This window comes from Leuciscus leuciscus (genome assembly GCF_965113295.1).
Source record: "Leuciscus leuciscus genome assembly, chromosome: 10".
NCBI lineage: Eukaryota > Metazoa > Chordata > Actinopteri > Cypriniformes > Leuciscidae > Leuciscus > Leuciscus leuciscus.
The window spans coordinates 39,301,841-39,324,596 of record NC_138734.1 but is presented as its reverse complement, the minus strand read 5'-3'; the positions used below and the strand labels follow the sequence as shown (position 1 = coordinate 39,324,596).

The 22,756-nt window shown below is 35.9% G+C and overlaps 1 protein-coding gene across 2 annotated transcripts; it reads left to right on the top strand.

Moving 5' to 3' along the window:
• Nucleotides 1–975: 975 nt before the first annotated feature.
• On the top strand, nucleotides 976–22,707 carry malt3 (MALT paracaspase 3). 2 transcript variants are annotated; one of them, XM_082182522.1, is made up of 15 exons: nucleotides 976–1,133; nucleotides 2,124–2,223; nucleotides 2,336–2,457; nucleotides 3,215–3,347; nucleotides 3,554–3,729; nucleotides 3,922–4,018; nucleotides 4,807–4,842; nucleotides 5,253–5,456; nucleotides 8,970–9,147; nucleotides 9,304–9,378; nucleotides 9,475–9,602; nucleotides 16,389–16,538; nucleotides 19,659–19,816; nucleotides 20,374–20,490; nucleotides 21,746–22,707. In XM_082182522.1, exons 2-15 carry the CDS (start codon nucleotides 2,214–2,216, stop codon nucleotides 22,079–22,081), a joined length of 1,920 nt encoding a protein of 639 aa, XP_082038648.1. In that variant the 5' UTR covers nucleotides 976–1,133; nucleotides 2,124–2,213; the 3' UTR covers nucleotides 22,082–22,707. The 2 variants fall into 2 exon arrangements, with proteins under 2 accessions (XP_082038648.1, XP_082038647.1); XM_082182521.1 differs by having other exon boundaries at nucleotides 2,333–2,457.
• The last annotated feature ends 49 nt before the right edge of the window (nucleotides 22,708–22,756 follow it).

The window sequence follows — 22,756 nt, the reverse complement described above, 5'->3', positions numbered from 1 at the left end:
ATGGCAATTTATCTGTTCACTAAAATACCTTAAAAACGCCATATCCATGTTGCTTTTACCACATTTTAAATCCCTGTTCTCGCAATCTCCGAAAAGCCAAGCCAATGCTGATTCTCATTTTATTACGAGCTCTGTCACTTTCCATGATCTATATATATTAAATGATGAAATACATTTCTATGGATCAGTGTCTTGTTCTCTTTTTGCCAACAGACTCTCCTGTGTGATTCCCGGGAGGTTTGAGATTTAGCATGTTTAATGTCAAACTTTTCTGCCAAGTGCCAACTATCCTATGCCACTGCCACACATATGGAGCAGCTTTTCTCTATTTACGGATATGACGAGACACGCACGTGCAACGTAATTTCCCGCGAAAACCATGTCAACAAGTCAAACACGTTTTGGAATAAGTAATGATTTATTGCATTTTTTTCATTTTGAACAACAACAAAAGTTACATATAGCGTACCTTTAATCAGATTGCTAAAAACACAAATACAACAAGGTAATGAAATACAAAAAGGGATCCACAGAACAGCACAACTGCACAAAAAATAAAATGACACTGTGATAAGCAAAAACAACAGCTTAGATATCAGGGTCTTTTTAAAGTTGAAATGTATTAAAGTTTTTTTTTTTTTTTGGGAAAAACAGAAAATAATGACTTTGTTTTAAGACACATACATTTATGAATATAACATTTCCCTGAAATAAAAATATTCAATAAAAACTTAATATACATCTTCAATTATTTTACACCAAAAAGTTATGTACAAAATTAAGTTTAAACCAATCACATGTGTCAGATCAATAATCAATCATCTTTCCAGCTTTTTAATTACTTTCAATATGGCGTCAAACATTAACTCGAAGAAGAATAAATAAATATATATTTTCAAGGTACTGTACCTGCTGCTCAATGTGCAGATGTTTGTGGGCGCAACTACACTGAGCACAGCGGTAGTGGGAGGGCCAGTCTGTCATTATTACGGGAAACCATTCATTTTTCAGCCAAACTAAATTAGTATCATGTTGTATATCCACACGTCGATACAGCTGACGCTCTGTGCTTGTTTGCATGAGGAGGTTTAGGAAGGAAGAGTGATCGCAGTCAGCAATGAGCTCTAGGACAGGTGAGTGTAACACCGAACGACGCCACAAACTAGGTGCTGTTATCGTCCGGGGTTGGTTGTCACTTTTAGGGAAGTTATTACAAATGGTTATGCCTCAGGAACTTTTAATGGTTTTGAGTCAAACGTTCAAAGTTCAAAACACTCTTAAATAAGTCGTTTTGTCAATTATTTCCGCTAAAAAACTAAAATGTCCATATAGCTTACATCCTTTTTTCTCCTGTAGCTACTGTAAACAAGTTAACCACACTGACATACATTCATTCACACACGAGTCATCCATGTAATGAAGATAGCTTTTAACTGAAAGGTTGAACTGTGCTTTCAGTACAGGAGGATTTTTCAGAAATATAATTTGGGGCAAGTTGTTTAATGTTTTACAATTTATTAATTTAAATATCTGTTGGCAAAAATGGGTTGATGCTATTACAAAAAGTCAACGTGTCTATTATAGAACTGTATAGTTTTTTTTTTCGAGAGCAAAAATTATTCAATATTTGTTTGTAGCTATGCTTCAAGGTATAGTATGGGACAATAGCATACAGAAATTGACTTTCAAAAGTAAAATTACTAAAAGGGTGACAACTTGCCCCAGTCTCATGTCAGAGAATTACTTAAATATTAGTGTACATAAAAATCACAAGCTGATATAATTCCTAATGCATTAAGGTATTTTATTGTATTGAAGCAGTTTTGTCTTTTTGAAGAATGACATTTTTTAAGACATAATCTGCATTTCTGCATTATATTCACTTACAAAACAACAGATTATAAACCTAGAAATTTCAAAGTTGCTGACACACTCTCTTTATTAAGACTTCTGCATGGATTGACTGTACAAACACTGTTGAAATCAAGATAGGTTTAGTTATTTTAACATTTAATCCTTAACACTGGATTGCTTAGCCAGTCTCCGTGAATCATTGTTTGGATTTTGAATGCCACTCTTGTTGTTATGGCCACTATTCATACTTGTGTTTTCTTTTTACACAGGTGGTAATATTCTGAAATGACTGACTACCTTAAAAGAGCAACACTATTGCGGTCCAGGCCCTTCCACACTAAAGAGTAGCGCAGACAGTCATGATAACTGGTGTGTATATCAGTATTTTTATGTGTAACTAACTATTATATAATGTTTGCCCCTTTATGAATGTCTACTGTCTAATTTATACATATGCAATTATATATTTTTTGGGCAGAAGTTGTTATTCTGCAGCAGCCAGTGTCTGTGTGTGTACCACCAAACCATGAGGTGACCTTAAGTGTTCGAGCATTAGGCACTGGTTCATTGAATTATCAGTGGTTTGATAAACAACAGTCAGAGGTTTGTACACTTTATATCCAGTGTTGGGGTTAATGCATTACAAGTAATGTGAGCTACGTAATCAGATTACTTTTTTCAAGTAACGAGTAAAGTAACGCATTACTTTTAAATTTAAAGAAATAAGGAGTAAGTGCAGAAGTGTTGTGTGTGAACATGATGGTCATTGTTGAGGAGATTCCCCCATCTATGTAAAGCGCTTTGAGGTCTCAGAAAAAGCGCTATATAAATGTAACGAATTATTATTATTATTATTGTAGATCTAAATGTGAACATGCAGTTATTCATCTCACTTGCACAAAAACAGATTCAGTATTCCTCAAAATGAATAAAAACAGCGAAATGCAAACTCAGAATATCACTCAAACCTGAATTATTAATTATGTTAAATAATACAAATATACTTTATGCATTTAATCTCACTTTATTAACCAGTGTCTGTGCTGCTGACATTTGATGATCCAGTTCAGCCATATTAATAAGCCAAAATGACTTTAGATAAAGAGCACATTTGTGTTGAATTTGAAATTGAATTGAAGTCCAACGTGAGAAAAAGTAAAGCAAACGTAACTTAAGTTACTTTTTATGGAAAGTAACGTAAACCAATTAGTTACTTTTTTAGGGAGTAACGCAGTATTGTGATGCATTACTTTAAAAAGTAACTTTCCCCAACACTTTTTCCATTTATAAATAATTCTATCAATATTGTGAAGAATATATACCAAAATGTATCAAATAACATTATGCTTCATCGTTTCAGGTGGAAGGTGGGACAGAGCCTGACCTCACCGTCACTCTCCAGAGATCTGGAAAATATATTTGTAGAGTGAGCGACCTGTACGCTAACTATCAGTTCACAGAATGGGTAAAAGTGCGAATCCTAGACGAACCAGGTACTTTCCATTATCACGTCTTGTCATTAAGCTTTTGTATTAAACATCTGGCCTGAAGTCCATGAACCCCTTGTTATTATTCATCCAGATATGCATTATATTGAGACTGACATTGACTTAACAGTGATTTATTTTGTAAGATTTTACTCAATGTGTCCGTTTTAAGACTGTAGTATCTGTTAGATAACGTGATGCATTGTGTTTAGGTGTTTCTCGCTCATGGAGAGGGGAGCCCCATATAGTCATTCAACCATTAAGCCAAACAGTAAAACCAGGCGAGACTATCACTCTCAAATGCACAGCTTTTGGAAAGCCTGCGCCTGCCTACCAGTGGTACAGAAACGGTTGCATCCTTGCTAAAAAGACTACAGAAACACTCACGGTGAGGCTACTGTAACACTCTTTGTTTTTAGCTGTTTTGTTATCATATTGATTCATTTTTATGTGCAAGTTGGGTTCGGGTTACACAGATCATTGCTTTTAAATTTGGGAAAGATTGACTCAGTGGCACACTTTGTGGAAGTTGTAAGCTGCCTAAAATAATCATGTTTTGCATTTGGTCTTCTTTGTTTAGATAGAAAATGCCAGCGCAGACATTGCTGGTTCATATCTCTGCGCTGTGTCAAATATTCTGGAGGAGAGATGGTCTGAAGCAGCTGAGATTGAGATGGGTAAGAGCCGCCAATGGCTGTTTATGTCAAGCGTTTCAAGCCTATCATTGGCCTACAGTCCACAGCCTTCCATTTTGCAATGGTGTTTGTCCAAGACTTTAAGGGCCATTCACAATTTTTCCATTCTGGAATTATTTTTGTTGTTTATCAGCGTCGCTGCAACATAATGAACATTAAAACATTTAAACATGAAAAATAAAATAGTTTTTTTGTATTTGCAAATAGTTTTTTTATTTTACTTATTACCACATTTATTTATGGTTCACTGGACATGATGTAATTCTTTTTTAAATAATTAACCTAACTAACAACATTTGCATTTTTCACTTTGTTTGCCATCATGATTCGATCTGACTTGTTCATTTACACTGTCAGACCGAAAAGCAATTTAGAAAACCTAAATAAAGGAAACCATCCATTCTTTATCTCTGAGCCATGAATTCTTTGTGGTCATTGTAGTTCCACTATAGTTTAAAATTACTGGTACTTTCCACAATTGGTAGGAGTTAAAGACAATCAGGAACTGAACTGTATTTTGAGTCTAAATAGGTCCCTAGATATATGAGAGTCCAACTAAAGTTAGACTGAAACCAGCTCCAGAGCTTCCCTTTTTCTCGTCACATTACGGAACACAAATAAAGTGAGCGTTCTGAGAGTTTTTTTTCCCCGTTGTGAAACTAGTGGAAAAGCACAAGATATGGGCTTCATGATAACATCCAGAAGAATGGTAACTTTTCTTATTTTCTTTCAACTTTCACCAAAACTTTTTCCTCTGGTTTTCCCCACAGCGCCTCCAGATCTACTACCAACGGCCACTCTTATGGGTAGGTCACAGATGAAAGAGTTTTTTCAGCTCATGTCAGGTTAAAAATAGACTTGGTACTTACCTGTGGCTGTGTTACACATTACTCCCACCTTAAATATTTTCCCTACAAAACAAACTCTGTCTTTCAAGATAGGATTCTCACGGTATATATATTACAACATTTGAAGGGGATAAAAGCCTTTCATCAAAGTTACACATGAATTTTGAACAATACCCATTCTTATCTTAGGACGACTTTGATTAACTTTTTTGATCCACTTCAAATGTTGATTACTTTATATATATGTGTATGTATGTGTATATGTATATATGTATATGTATGTATATGTGTGTATATATATGTATGTGTGTGTGTATTAAAAGATATATCTATTTTTTTTATTTTTTATGTAATATTCTTTCTCTAAGCAACTGACAAAGTGGCATTACTGATCGGGAACCTGAACTACAACCACCATCCTGGTCTGATGGCCCCTACCATGGATGTCCATGAGCTGGCCAATCTTCTGCAACAGCTTGGCTTCAGAGTGGTCTCTCTGCTGGATCTCACCCTTCAGGAAATGCAGGCTGCCATTGACAAGTTCTTGCAGCTCTTGGACCCTGGAGTGTATGGTGAGTCACATGCTGTGGGTTTGCTCGAGGAGCCTCTAGGAAATGTCTGGTGTGTTTCATGACTGCTTTAACTGTGAAATATTTTTTCTCACCGGATGTAGGTTTTATACTCAGGGCAATTTCTTGATTTGATGTGAAAGTTTCAGGTTCCTGGCTACAAAAATTGTTGCAGTGTGCAATACCACGCTAATTTTAAACCTTCTGCATTTCTCACTTTGGACCTGTGGTTAGCAGTGCAACTCATTAACTCTACCTGTTTTCTGTGTGAATTTGTTGAGATGGTGGTGGACAATACACAATCTATTTGAAATTTTTCAGAAAAAAAAAACATTTTAGTGTTGCTCAACAAACATCTCAGTGACGAGTTAGAGGAAGTTCCATCTGAGTGGAAAAAAAGGCTTTGTTTTCCGGTGCTACAGTATAAGTGAATGTCATGGGTAAAAAAAAAAACCCACAGCACTTTCAGCCAAAGGACTTTTTTCAGAAAAACATCAGTGTGTTGATTGGCTGATAAGAAATGTGTGGGCCGGAGTGTGCCCTGCCGCTTTTATCTGCAGAAACTTGTGGTATAATGTTTCTAGCCAACAGATTTATATAGGTTATTCACCTAACTCACATAGGGATTTCACTCGTATTGTAATCTGCCTCATAATGAAAATAGTAAAATGGAAAGTGTTACGTTATTAGTCAACTCTGTACGTATTCATGCCTCTGTATTGCTGTGTACAGAATGTGGGTTAGATTTCACTGCTGTCATTTTTTCCCCCCTGAATTCTCTTTCTCTGATTATAATAATATTTATTTTTATTTATTTTATTTTTATTTTTTTGGTATATCAGCATGTACATCATAATTTATTACAGGTCCGTAGTAGTTACATTTTTCTGCTGTTCAATTTTCTTTTTTAACCTAATACAACATCAAATTAAAAGATACACAATTACACATACAAAATATAATATAAAATAATAACAATAATAACAAAAGTTTTACAACTTGAGTGAGGCAATGTTTACTAAATGTTCCAACTATATATTGAGGGTGATAATTGTGGATTCTCGGTCCATGATAGGGACTATAGGAGAAAGCATATTACAGTTTCCAATATGTAGTAGGAAAGAGTTATAAGGAAGATTACAATGACTTTCTTCTTTCCCGAGGAAAGAGTCTTTTGCTCTATACCCCTACAAAATCTGGCCTTAACGGCCTTTTATATTCCACCCACTTAGACCAAAATTTAATGAACACATTTTTCTGAAGACGGAGGGAAAAAGTAATTCTTTCCATAACAAATATGTAATTTACGATTATAACAATATTTCAATATGAAATGCTGATAACTGCTTTAATAGCAATGGTTAGTCACTCACAGCATCATCAAAATATGAAATACTGCAAGTAAAATTGTGTAGTTTTCATGTACTTCACCCAAAAATCAAGATTCTGTCATCATTTACTCACCCTCATGTCTTGGCAAACCTGAATTACTTTTTTCATTTCTTCTGTAAAGCACAAAATGTAAATGTTTGGCCATTTCAAGCTGTCAAGGACATAAACGCCTTGTAACAGGATCGTAAAACGGCTCATATGATAATAGGCCTATTCCAAATCTTCCAAAGTATGTTGTAATGAGCAAGCTGACGTTTATGTTGTTAGTCACTTATAATCTTTGACTCCAGTGCGACCGGATCAATGAGTCATTTGTTTTGTGAACCGGAACGATTGTTTCATTGAAAGTATACTCTCATGAACCTGACCTCTCAGCTTTTTTCATTAACTTAAAAAGTTAATGAAAAGAGTTAATGAAAAAAGCTTAGAGGTCAGGTTCATGAAAGTATCTTTTCATTGAAACGATTGTTTCATGAATGCATCAAGAGCTTCAGTAAACAATGGCTTATTTTATGGTCCTCGCATAAAGCAGTCATGGATTAAGACTTAAAGGGATAGTTCACTTTGAAATAAAATTTTGGTATGTTTTAGCTTACCTCAAGGGCATCCAAGATGTAGGTGTCTTTTTTTCCGCAGTAGTTTCAATTTAGATATTTTTAGGTCAAACCGTTCTTGTCTGTCAGTCATATAATGCAGGTCGATGGTCACTTGTCTCAAACAGCATGCACAGAGTCCAAATTAAAACAATTCCCCGTCGTCCAAATTAAACAATTCCCCATCGTAAGTACACATTGATGGCCTAAGACACGAAACGAGCGGTTTGTGTGAGAAAACGAACAGTTTTTATATCGTTTTTACCTCTTGAACTGCGAAACCGTAGCCAAGGCGACATCTATTGTATATATCTATACCCGCCCGCGCTCTCAGATCACTTGGACGTGGCTGAGTTCAAGAGGTAAAAACGATATAAAAACTGTTCGTTTTCTCACACAAACCGCTCGTTTCGTGTCTTAGGCCATCAATGTGTACTTACGATGGGGAATTGTTTAATTTGGACGACGGGGAATTGTTTTAATTTGGACTCTGTGCATGCTGTTTGAGACAAGTGACCATCGACCTGCATTATATGACTGACAGACAAGAACGGTTTGACCTAAAAATATCAAAATTGAAACTACTGCGGAAAAAAAGACACCTACATCTTGGATGCCCTTGAGGTAAGCTAAAACATACCAAAATTTAATTTCAAAGTGAACTATCCCTTTAAAATGCTGGGTTGTTTTAACCCAATTTTGGGTCAAATATGGACAAACCCAAACGTTGGGTTAAAAATGTAACTTAAAGATTTAAACCAACGGCTGGGTTTGTCAATATTTGACCCAAAGTTGGGTTGAAACAACCCAGCATTTTCTTAGAGTGTACTAACAGCTTGCACCAGCGCAAACCTTCTTTATGCGTTAAAAAACTACTGTCAGGATTTACTGAATTAGCGCTGAAAAGTCGTGGACACAATTATTTTTGCGGCTGACCTTCTTACATATGCATTTGTAGAAGTTTCCCTTTCAGACGCAAAATTTATGAGAGGAGATATTCAAATGAATCATGCAAGGTGATTTACTAAGGTTTGCGCTCGTCAATTTACTGGTATTTGCGCCATTATTTAACGGCCAAAACTCTATTTTGTGCTGCTCTTTGTAGATTACGTTAGTCATTAGGGAAATGATCCGGCCGCGTCTGTTTTTCAATTTGCGATTCGTCAAAAAATCACGGCCAGAACTTTCCACTCCAACAGCGCTTTTTTTGGATTTGCGCTCTCACGTACTTTGCATACTTTGATAATTTTGGAGCTTGACATCTCAAGTCCATATTCACTGTGATTAAATAGAAAATAGTGACTTGGATATTCTACAAAAGTTCTTCTTTTGTGTTCCTTTGGAACAAAGAAAGCCATACAGGTTTGGAATGCCATGAGGGTGTGTAGATGATGACAGGATTTTCATTTTTAAGTAATATTTAAAATAAAAGGTTACGTTGTACATAAGAGTAAGGAACTCAATCAGAGAAGGAAAGAAATATATTGCACAATATTATAGGCCATTGAAACTCCACTTTCTCCTTCCCTAGCTGTTTTTTACTATGCTGGCCATGGCTACGAGCACTCCGGCAGAAATTACCTGGTGGCCATTGACGCTCCGCGACCCTACCGCACTGAAAACTGTTTGTGCGTACAGAGAGTGATGCTCAGTATGCAGGAGAGAAAAGCCCAGCTCAACGTCATTCTCCTGGACACCTGCAGGAAATGGTAGGCGTGTAGAAACATTATGAACTTGTGCATCTTATTGTTTTGCCAGAAAGCAAATAAAAGTATCTTGAATTCCAGATTCTTGGAATAGTTTCGGATAATAATTTGGCACACTGCTACACTGTTCAACGTTTTTTGCTATTTTATATCCTCCAGGTACAAACAAAAAGGTCCTCCCTCTGAAATTAAGCCTTTGGCTCCTCTGGGAAACACTGTGTATGGGTACGCCACGTAAGTACTGTCATAACTAGGTGACAATTCTTCTAAGCCTTAATCAAAACATCGGATTGCGTTCTTCTTGTGTACTCATGCTGTTTGCTCCTACAGGAGTGAAGATGCTGAGGCTTTCGAGGTCCAGGATGGTGGCAAAAGCACAGGGATCTTCACCAAGTACCTGAACAAACATGTCTTACAGCCAGAGAGGGTGACCCGTGTCTTGGAGCAGGTCTCTGAGGGTGAGTGTGTTGTGCTTCTTTGTCTGATCCACTTTCAGCGTTTCTCAGAAATCACTTACTGCACCTTTAAGCAAGGATTGGACTAATGGAGTTTTAGGCGGAATAATCCTTAATTTACTCTTTTCCAGGACCTTGGTTGGTTCCAAATGATCTTGTAATGTGATGTGTTTACTAATCAAATGTTATCTCCCGATCTGCCTGGAGACACATCTGGGCAGCCCTGATAATATCAAACATGTTTGGGTTACACGGTGTCATTGTTACAGTGTAATTATACATTTAAGTACTGAGTAATATTAATTAACAACATGTACTTACTTACTATAGGGTTGGGTAGGATTTGGGTGAGGGTTAGTTGCATGTAATTGTGCATTATTTAATTTTATTACTATGGTAAGTACATGTAACATGTGTAACAAGGAAACTCTGTAAAATAAAGTGTTTGATATTTTAGTATTTTAAATCGGGTTGATTATGACTATGATTACGTCAGTGCTTTCACAATAGCCAATGAGAGACAAGTCTATGAGGAGACAGAAGTGAATGATAGAACTTTTCAAATGTCAACCAAGAAACAAGCTGCTGTACAGGTCCGTTGGACAGCGGAGATAGAGGAACAGTTTGTGGAAGTGTGGCAACAACCCGACTGCTTGTATAACGTGTCTTCGAAAACTTAACACAATCGCCTCGGTTTTAAACGTACCAGCTAGTGCTAGTAAACATTAGCTGTTGAAACGTCAATAACTATCTGCTGCATACTTATGACGAGATCACATGAGAGACCATGCGAGATCATCTGATCCGCTCCATCTGGCATGATAATCTTAATCTTGTAGTGTGTGTGATGCGCCACAATTTCAAGTCTTGTAGTGTGTGCATGTTTGAGAGTTTGAAGATTCTCCATATGTGCAAGATGCAACCAGATTTCATAGTTGTTTAGGATTAAAAACTCTTGTAGTCTGAGGCTAGCATTAGTGAGCCGCCTTACTACCTACTGCCTACATAGTCAGCACCCTTCTAAGGGTGCGTGAGGTCATATTCATCATTTTTTGGCGAAACACAGTAGTTTCAATGGAAATCCACTCGATCACATGAATAAAATGAAACAGAATTTGGGAAAAAATTTAATTTCATAGGGCATCATAGGGGAATCTTGATACGATAATGTAATTATTAAACTTCAAAAGGTGATGATTTAGCTAAATGAGTCATAGGGTTAGAAGTTCAGATCAAACACTAACCAGAACGTTTGATCAATAGCAAAACAACACTTCCTTGCAAGCACTATAATAACAAGATATTTTCATATTACATCATACTTCACCCATGTTGTGAGATGTAGTGAACAAGGTCACAGTGTCTTTCAGTACTTTTGATCATTAGTGGATTTAGCACTTATGAGAGCAACAACTGGTTGACATCTACTGTGTGCCAGACATTGGTTTCCCTCCTTGATCCGTACCCTCCACGGCATGATGTGAACATGGATTTATGTTTTAAGGGTTGAGATAATCCCCTCTCTCCCTGCAGAGGGCTTATTTGGTTGTTTGATTGGTCTCTTTGGTAACAGCTCTTGGCTTTTTATATTGTAGCTGCCAAGGCATGTGACCTCATTCTCTGGCTGCTGTGCTCAGGTGGGGGAAATTTGAGAGCGCTTAACCTAGGGGCGGCTGCTGGTTTGCCCCACTTACCCCCACGCTTCGTCTCGTATGCTTGTTGCTCTGTCTGCACCCTGTCCCACGGCCATTATCACTGTGTTTGTCATGCCCACAAGTACGAGACGACTTCCTTCCTCAATAACGATCATAAATCAATGCATCGGCACTGGTTACTGTCAAGCACAACTTACGGCATTGCGCTGTAAAGCATTTTAGTGTGGATTGATTCACTGTATATTCCTGGCTACTGGTTTCTGTACTGATATAGTTGGGTTTTTTCTTCAGTAGAAGAAGTAGTACAATTTATGGTAACATTTTATTTAGAGCTGTGCCGGTAAACTTGACAACCGCACCACTGTGGTTGTAAAGCGCCACCGCGGTGGCTGAGTAGCACCGGCGGTGGTTCACTAAAACAATTTTTTGTATGTGAATGCTGTTTTACATTAATATTATGACACGAGTGAAGCACAAAGCTTTGTTAACAAAATAAATAATAGGTTAGCAACAGTGGCGGCTGGTGCTAAAAAAATTTGGAGGGGGGGCGCAACAAACTGAATTATTAATCCAGGACTGAATGTAGGCTAACTGTTAAATAACAATTTAACAGTGATAATAATGTAGCTATCATTAGCCTAAAGTTTAGCTAAAACTTCAGCCGGTAGGGTTGGGAAATAGCCCATTGACAAATAAATCTGAATTTTTGGGCTAAATGGCGATGTATGGTATAATCTGAGTATTTAATTATTATTTTTCTATTTGAATAAAAAAAAAAAAACTGTATTTAATTTTTTTTTTTTTTATATATATTTAATATCCTGATCAATATTGTCCTACAAACAATGTTCATATTGAAGGTTATAAAAACAAACATAGTGTAACCTTGCTGTCTATCTGCAGTCTATCCAAAAAAGGGGTCAAATCACATTACATTCTAACATTGCAACATTACAATCTAAAAACAAAATAATGCTTTTTAAAGAAGTAGTTAAATTTACTAAACTTAAAAAAAAAAAAAAACATAAAAAAAAAAAAAGCTAATATCATAAAAATACACATGTAGGTTAGAAATTCTCTAGCACATTTATGTTCACCAACAACAACAAATATTCAACATCAAATATTTTAGCTAAATATATTTATAATTTAGTGCTAATGTATATTTTAGTCAGAATAATTGCGCTCCTATTCTATTGCGCTCCGTCTGTTCGGCGCGCATGCACGCGGCGGCGCTCGTTCACAGAAGTTTAGCTTGTAGAAAGCTCGCCCACTCATGACAGCAAACTGGAAATATTGACTTTCTAACATTTACAGATGGAGAATATGTCTGTGAAATGCAGGTTATGCACTGAGGAAATTATTGGATGTCACTTCAGCTTATGGCTAAATATTATTAGAGGTATATTTGTTTCCAGCAATCGCTGCACAAGTGAAGTTTACGTATGAAGACGAAAGCACGTTAGTGCGAGCCCTCCCGGAACCCATAGAGAATGCATTGCAGTGCCTGCAGTTCGAAAAAGAAAAATCTTTGAATGTAAGTCTATGGGAACACTCTGGGCGATTTTCGGCCATAGTGAAATCGCCCAAAAAGAGGCGGGACTCCACAGAACGTGACTTGGCGCTGATTGGACTATATCCAGAGGCAGAACAACAGTGAGTGACTGCTAGCGTAACTCTGTGGTTGAATGAGATTGGGATTGAAAAAGTCCCTTTCACACTTTGGTGGTGCGTCGCCCGATCGCCCTAATGAAGAAACCGCCGCTGGTTAGCAATTAAATGTGACATTGCAGCCATGGAAAAGTTTGAATTCATGACGAATGAGATATTTGTGCGTGAGCCCATAAATGTAAACTTTGTCAGCTTTGAATTCTGGTTTGCGATCTGGTCACCCGATCAGCGAATTTAACAATATCCCATTAGTTATTCCCAGTGGCGTAACTTTGTTTTAAAAGTGGGTGGGACATTGCTAACACAATGCTAAATCATAAATCAGATGTATGTACAATAACATTACAATGTCCAGCAATCGATTTAAATAGTACATTGGGTTTAATTTGTCGTTGAATGAGGTCTAATATATGAAGAGTTCAGATGCAAAAGCCTCTAAATGCCATCTGAAATTTTCTTCTAGAATGATCATTTTTATCAAGCTCGTATATTTAAATTCAATACTTTCACTTAAATGGCAATGAAGATTACCTATTAATTGTCATTTAAGTGAAATTACTGGACTTAAATACACAAGCTTGATAAAAATGATCATTCTATAAGAAAATTTCAGATGGCATTTAGAGGCTTTTGCATCTGAACTCTTCATATGTTGTTAGTGGCGAGAATTTTCACGTGAATAAATATATAGATCCGACTAATTTAAGTGTGTGTTTAAATGGTCCAGTGGCAGAACTTTTGCCAAGCGTGTCAGAGGTTCTGGGATCTAATCCGCACTCGAATAGTTTATTTTATATTTATTTATTTTTATCAAAACCGATTATGTTTATCAGTGGTTGAATATCAGGCAGGGACACGTTTGTGTGCATTTTGTTTTGTAATTTCACCGGAACGAATAGAGAGTCTCCACAACGGATTGAAGCGCGCATCCGAGTGAAGACTGTGCGCGAGCCACAAGAGAACACAGTATCAGCGCCACTGATCGAAGCGGCAACGAGCACTTTGATCACTTGATTTAAAAAACAACACATTTCAGCGCTAGATCGCCTCTTATTTAACAAACGAACGAAATGAATGCTCTGCTAGTTAACTGGAGATTTTTTATTTATTTGTATTGGTACATCCGTGCCGCGAGATGTTTCAAAAGTGGTGGGGACAAAATATCGACCTTAGCAAAAAGTGGTGGGGACATGTCCCACCCGTCCCACCCGCAAATTACGCCTATGGTTATTCTATATAGAAAGCTTGAATTGTCTACTTTTAAACAAAACAATTCAAAACGAAAATAAACCGACTAGCATTATGCTTATGTATTCCGTATGAAGTGTGCATTTCTCTCTATAGGCGCGTTCACTGCGCCTGACACTGACACAGAAAACACTTTATTAATAAACAATAAAAATGTCTCCTTGCTATATTTGACACATTCATAATCATTACTTTTGCCAGTTCTTTGTGACAGCTGTTATGTGCGTTACTGGCAGCGTCACCATCTGGTTACATGAACGTGTCACCACCGCATCAGCACCTAAACATGGAGATTTAATTTTAGAGAATAATCGCACAACCTATTAGATATTCTATATAGCAGTGAGCTGTCACCCTTCCTTAATTAACATTCAAATCAGTCAAATCGTCTAACCTGACTGTCATAATATATAATCTCCTGCTGGACGTGCTCGATACTAAAAAAGAGTTAAAAGCGTATTGAGCTGCGAAAGAGACTCTGTTCCCAAGGTGTCTTTCTGTGCGCGCACTCCAGGACGAAGCGATATGCGGACTAGTATAGGCTACTTTGGGCTTCGGGCGTGCGCTTAAACTGACAAATACACACAAAAATATGTCCATCTTGGTGAGTTTTCACTTAAACAGAGTCAGTTATGACTTAATGTAAGTGAACATATGTCTAAACAGTTGGGAAGTAATCGAATGCATCGTGCATTTAGTCTTAAAGTGACAGCAGCCTAATAAACCTGCTGCTGTCTGCCTTTTAATGTTAATCAAACAACAAAAGGAAACATGAGTCATTCACTGTTCTTAACTAAATTACTTTAGTAACTTTAATAAGAATCAATGTGTTTTATTTTGATTAATCAATTTATGTAGGCTATTTTTTTTAGTAGGCTAAACTGTTTGTAATTTTCTTCATTTTTTTATTGTATAACTGAGTACTTCAACTAAGTTGTTTGTTGACCGTGAAACTTCTCTGAAAGAACAGATTAAGTTTTGCTTAGAGCCCCCAGAAGTTTAGAAACGGCACTGCTGTTGACTATAAGTAACGTTGCAACTACGTCAACTAACTCTCATTAGAGTATTAGTAGCTGTCTGCTTAATATCTGCTAACACTTTATTTTGAAGCTCCTTTAACAGACATTTACTGACTAGAAGTAACTTTACAAATACATGTCAACTTATTCTAGTAACTCTGTCCCTAACAGTATACTAATACTCAACTAATACTCTAATGAGAGTTAGTTGACATGTAGGCAAAACATTACTTAGTCGATAGAATAGAAATGGTGCAACCCAACTGGTTAATAAATTTATGTATTTCGGGAAGATCCTTATTGTTTTTGAAAGAAGCCTCTAATGATCACAGAGGCTGAATTTATTTGATCAGAAATACAGCAAAACAGTAACATTGTGAAATATTCCTACAATTTAAAATAATTTTCTATTTTAATATATTATTATTATTATTATTATTAATGTTGAATAATATTTTACAGTTGCTTTATATTTTTGTGGAAACTTTGATTGATTGGATTTTTTGATGAATAGAAAGCTCAAATGAACAGCATTTATATGAAAACGAAATAATTTGTAACATTATAAATTCTTTACTGTAAACTTTGATCAGTGTAATGCATCCTTGCTGGGGAAAAATAAATAAATCTCTTACTGACCCCAAACTTTTAAACTGTAGTATAAATGTTAAATAAATCCAAATAAAATATTAGCAATATAAATAAAATTAAATATGATCTAATATTATTATTAAACAGTGCATTTTTACTCATTTATTATCATTTATCTTTTAATCACTTTGTCACACAATGAAATGTTTTTGTTTTACAGTGTTCTGTTGTGCTACTATAGAAAATGACCAAGCTTTTACAGTAAAATTGTGTGCATTATTTTGTGACATTACAATCGTAAAATCCTGTCCGTTTTTTAACAGTGCTTCTGCACTCAAAAACAGCATCTAGTCCATTCTTCTTTATTTGAGAGCAGAACATGCTGAAAATGTAGGCGTTTGTAATATTACTTTTAGCAAGTTCACTTCATTTTTTAACTTCCCGTTTGACTGAACAACTTGCCGAGTCACGTTTGCGTCATGTTTCAGTGTATGATGGCCACTGATCACATGGCGAAAGGGACAGCAACTGTGTAGATCATATATTTATTACTTATAGGAAAAAGTATCCTCTGGTTTATAATGAAAGCTTTTGTTCTCTTCCAGATCTGGGAAAGGACCCACTGGTACGTGGAAGGCAGGTCGTAGAGATCAGGCACACTCTGACAGAGCCACGGGCCTTGACCGATCCTGTGCAAGCGTCCGGACACACCATGGAGCTCCGGCGACGGGATGCTTGTTGGAAACAGGCTAATGGTATTTCGATTTTTATTAATTTTTTTTAAAAACAACTTCATATTGTCATCAGAGGTCCTTTTCTTACATGTATCTTGTGTAAAGTAACCAACAGAAATAACCTTCATTAAAGGGGTTATGTCCTTCATCTTTATTTTCTACCTGAATTCCACTTATACTAATGAAGTATTTCTTTCTTTCTTTCTTTTTAATCTTGGTAAAGTGGTAATGTATCATGATTTCCACAAAAATATTAAGCAGCACAATCTGTTTTATACAGAAATTATAATGATTTCTGCTGGATCATGTGACACTGAAGCCTGGATTAATGGCTGCTTTACCATCACAGGATTAAATTATATTTTAAAATATATTTAAATAGGAAACAGATATTTTAAAATGTAATAATATTTCGGCATTTTGCCATTTTTACTGTATTTTTTCCATCAAATAAATGCAGCCTTGGTGAACAAAAGAGACGTCTTTCAAAAATATATTTAAAAATATATTTATTATATATGTATAATGTGAGTAAAGGTCTCATGTACCAAAAATTATATTTTAGATTTATGGTACATAACCATTTTCCACCCTCTCTTTGACTAAGAATTCAGTGGGCTGGTTTTGTACCTTTAAGATCTTCATTTAAAAGAATGTTCTTAACAAATCAGTTTTGATTATTTGAAAGCTACATTATTCTTACATAACACATTGGTCTCTTTTATTTAAAAAGATCAAGGAAATTTCTATTTTTGATTCCTGATGTGAACCCTTTACATGCTATATTCAACATCAGTGATGATAAAGCAGATTTTGAATGCAATGGAAAAGAAGTCGTTGTCTGTGTCAGTGCCTACGCTCAAAAGTGCTCCATCACCCGTAACATCACAGTTTGTGACTTCCTCTTTTGTGGGTTAGATCGTGATGTATGACTCATGGTAAGAGCACCGCTGAGGGATCATTCATAACCATGTGTCTGCATTAAAAGGAAATGGATGTCCTCCCAAAAAGTGCCAAATTGCCACCAGTGAGCTGACTTAAACTGATTCCATTTTTCACTTTAGACTGTGACAGCTTTTATTTGTCAAGTTAAACAGCTTAAACAGCTCACATTTAAATATGAAACATGTATTCTGACACCTTTACACATCATGCTTGCATGTACCAGCATATACAGTATTACTATATTGACCACAGGAGAGTTAAATATGTTTAAATTTTTGTATTTCTTTTTATGTACGCTTTTCAAATATTTTGAAAGAAGTCTCTTATGCTCACCAAGGGTGCATTTATTTGATCAAAAATACAGTAAAACAGTAATTTTGTGAAATATTGTTGAATATAAAAAATTATAATTATATGTTAAAATGTAATTTATTCCTGTGATGGCAAATTACTCCAGTCTTCAGTGTCACATGATCCTTCAGAAATCATTCTAATAAGATAATTTGCTGCTCAAGAAACATTTCTTATTATTATCAATGTTGAAAACTGTTGTGCTGCTTAATATTGTATGGAAACTGTGATACATTTTTTTCAAGTTTCTTTGATGAATAGAACGTTTCAAAGAACAACATTTATTTGAAATTTGATAACATGTAAATACTGTCACATTTGATCAATTTAATGCATCCTTGCTGAATAAAACTATTAATTTCTTTAAAGAAATAGAAAAATCTTACTAATCTCAAACTTTTGAATAGCAGTGCACAAGGCCTTTTATTATAAATAGTCATAATATAGCAGCACTACATCTTACTTTTGTAGTGGCACATATACTAGTTATACTGTACTTAATAATATACTTATCTACTTTATGGTCTTTGTCATGTCTGTTTCCTGTTTTTTTCCCCTCATGATGTAAATGAATATAGTTTGCATTGCTGTGTACACTCACCTAAAGGATTATTAGGAACACCTGTTCAATTTCTCATTAATGCAATTATATAATCAACCAATCACATGGCAGTTGCTTCAATGCATTTAGGGGTGTGGTCCTGGTCAAGACAATCTCCTGAACTCCAAACTGAATGTCAGAATGGGAAAGAAAGGTGATTTAAGCAATTTTGAGTGTGGCATTGTTGTTGGTGCCAGACGGGCCGGTCTGAGTATTTCACAATCTGCTCAGTTACTGGGATTTTCACGCACAACCATTTCTAGGGTTTAGAAAGAATGGTGTGAAAAAGGAAAAACATCCAGTATGCGGCAGTCCTGTGGGCGAAAATGCCTTGTTGATGCTAGAGGTCAGAGGAGAATGGGCCGACTGATTCAAGCTGATAGAAGAGCAACTTTGACTGAAATAACCACTCGTTACAACCGAGGTATGCAGCAAAGCATTTGTGAAGCCACAACACGCACAACCTTGAGGCGGATGGGCTACAACAGCAGAAGACCCCACCGGGTACCACTCATCTCCACTAAAAATAGGAAAAGGAGGCTACAATTTGCACGAGCTCACCAAAATTGGACAGTTGAAGACTGGAAAAATGTTGCCTGGTCTGATGAGTCTCGATTTCTGTTGAGACATTCAGATGGTAGAGTCAGAATTTGGCGTAAACAGAATGAGAACATGGGTCCATCATGCCTTGTTACCACTGTGCAGGCTGGTGGTGGTGGTGTAATGGTGTGGGGGATGTTTTCTTGGCACACTTTAGGCCCCTTAGTGCCAATTGGGCATCGTTTAAATGCCACGGCCTACCTGAGCATTGTTTCTGACCATGTCCATCCCTTTATGACCACCATGTACCCATCCTCTGATGGCTACTTCCAGCAGGATAATGCACCATGTCACAAAGCTCGAATCACTTCAAATTGGTTTCTTGAACATGACAATGAGTTCACTGTACTAAAATGGCCCCCACAGTCACCAGATCTCAACCCAATAGAGCATCTTTGGGATGTGGTGGAACGGGAGCTTCGTGTCCTGGATGTGCATCCCACAAATCTCCATCAACTGCAAGATGCTATCCTATCAATATGGGCCAACATTTCTAAAGAATGCTTTCAGCACCTTGTTGAATCAATGCCACGTAGAATTAAGGCAGTTCTGAAGGCGAAAGGGGGTCAAACACAGTATTAGTATGGTGTTCCTAATAATCCTTTAGGTGAGTGTATTTATGTGTATGGTGATGTTTTCCACAGTTCTTCCTGGCCGAAGATCTCTGGACTTTAAGCGCTGTGGTGTTCAGGTGGAGCTCAGTTTCTCTGCCCTTTTTTCCAACGTCCTGGTTGTGTTCGGTATAGTGAGGAACACAAAGGCCGTGGCCCAGGACTGCACTCTGATTCTTGAGAGTCAACCAGTGAGTCGCAGCTTTTCACGTCCTCTTTTGCTGACACAAACACATACACATGCATAGAGAAGGAGGATGTGAGAGTCGGGATGGGAGAGACCAGAAGAGGAAAGAGTGCGGATTCTGTTGTGTTTTGTATTTGAATTTGCCTCTTAAACTTCTCCAAACTTATGACTGTAATATGGAGGTTCATGCATGCAATGGCACTGAACACTATTACAGTATTTATTAATAATAATAAAAAAAAATATATATATACATACATACAGGAAAATAGATATGGTTTTTGTTGCAGTTTTATTAGCACAAAAGATTTAACATTAGAGACTTGATTTTTATTGCTCTACTGCAAATGTGAAGTTTACTAGTGTTAAAGGAGTTCAACAGAAAGAAAGAACAGTAGGATGACTTTAAAACAAAACTGTGAGTCTACTGACCTCTAGGGGTGAAAAAGTCTAATACTTCCTTGTGTACATTAAAAGGGCACTTTTATCTGGCTCTATAGTGCCTGTTTGTTTGATTACAGTTTAAATGGTGATATGTTTTTATTTTATTTTTATTTTTAGCAAATGCAAGACATTTTCTCAGCATCTGGCAGATCGGAAGAAATGGACTCTCTCCTGGTGAGCATCGGTGAAACTCCTGACTGCACCCTCAGATTATGTTGCCTTCAAAGACTACAGGTACATTTAAGGAGGTTTTCTCTTTAAAATAGATCTGAAATGCATTTTAAAACATTGTGAAGTTAAATGAAATGAAATGAAATACATGTTCAGTTTCAAAATACTCGGTTGCCAACTGGTCAATCACAAACCCAAAATGGGTCACATGTTTATTCTGTCAAGTCAAGCCACTTTTATTTATACAGTGCTTTATACAGTACAGATTATTTCAAAGGAGCTTCCCTGTGATAAATTTAATGATGCAAACAGAATTGAATCCTGCTGTAAAGCAGCTCTAAAAAGACAATAGTGTCATTGTTCAGGTTCAATTCAGTTTGGTTCAATAACTGTGTAAACTTTGTCCATTATGAACTGGGTTCAATTCAGCTATATAAAGCAGCTCTGTAAAACACAGTAATGTCATCGTTCTCATCCAATAGTGTAAGTGCAGTCTTTATTGCTGAATATTATATTCTGGAGAGCATGTAATATGCAAATGATAAAATGCAACCCAGCAATGCATAGTTAGGAAAGCAACATAAAAAGGCTTATTCACTTTTAAAATAAAAATATCACAATGCATTTTGTGTGGTGGGACATAGAGAAACCAAACATTTATATTATATTATATTATATTATATTATATTATATTATATTATATTATATTATATTATATTATATTATATTATATTATGTAACACTTAAGGTCAGATTTGTTAACATTAATGCATTAGTTAACCTGAACTATAATATTTCTACAGCATTACTTGGCCTTAATGTTAGTTAATACAAATATAATTGTTCATTGTTAACGATACAACTTTTGATTTAAAAAATGTATTAGAAAGTGTAGAAATTTACATGAACTTAGATAAATAAATGCTGTAGAATTATTGTTTATTGTTAGTTCATTTAAACTAATGTAGTTAACTAATCCTAACAAATTAAACCTTATTGTAAAGTGTTATCATATATAATATTATATAAATACATTATATAATATGTTATAATGCAATATATATATATATATATATATATATATATATATATATATATATATATATATATATATAAAATCAAATATATGATTATGATAATATATGATGTGATATGATATATATGACATATCACATCATAATAATGATTTATTGTTAGGATATTATTGTTGCTGTTGAAACCACTGATGTAGAAAAATGCGTTATGTATGGATGTCAAAAATATTGTTTAAAGCCATTTAAGAAATGCAATTTATTCAAAGTTCTCTGAAACTTTTTAGGGATCTCTGGTGATCAAGGTGAAATTGCACTACACCCAGACACAAACTAAAGAACGTCTCACTGAGAGCAAAGAGCTGGACATAGGCAGACCTCTCATCGCCTCCTGCAAGATGAATCAGATGAAGCCGGTGGACAGGAGACAAGAAGCGTTCGTCCATTCTGTGGACCACATACCCAACATAAGATGGCCTCATCATCAGAGCCATCCTCGAGCTGGTCGGCCCTACACACGCAAGGCTGAGAACCGATTACAGAGCTCAGCCAAATCCAGCTCCATGAGCAGCAATGAACCCGAGGAGAATGATGAAAATGACTCGAATGAATTCACTATGTGACGTTCCTTCTTTTTACAAACACACAGTAAGGCTTTGTTTTGATCCAACAAAGGATTTTCTTACATTAATTGTTTACTTTTTGCCTACTAATTATGAATTGTGATAAAAGTGTGTGTGTGTGTGTGTGTGTGTGTTTGAGAGAGAGAGAGAGAGAGAAAGAGAGAGCAATAGAAGGAAGAAGTTCTCATGCTAATGTAGAAATATTTATATCTAATTGTTGTAAATCAAATCAAGTGTAATATTCTTAAATAACCGATAAAATGCTACTTCTGGAGTTTCCCTGTGTGATTACATTTCATATTCAGATGCAGTCTAGGAATTGATATCGATATTAAAATCATTAGATGTATTAATTCATTTGTAGAATTTGTGTAAAAATGCAGTCATATTTCTGTGATATTTTATGAAAAACATGGTGATGGGATAGAGGTATTTAGGTCATAAATTCATTTCTGTTTTCAGTTACACCAAACTATTCATATTTAGTGATGTTATTCTAGGTTGCATGAAACAAAAGAAACAGAATACATAGAATTATAGATTTATTATGCAACAAAGATGATCTACAGTATTTATTCAATACCACAGGACCACATACATAAGACACTTGTACTAATAAAAATATTTTAAAAGTAGATGAAGTAGATGTTTTCAGTGTTTTTGTTTGTTTTGATT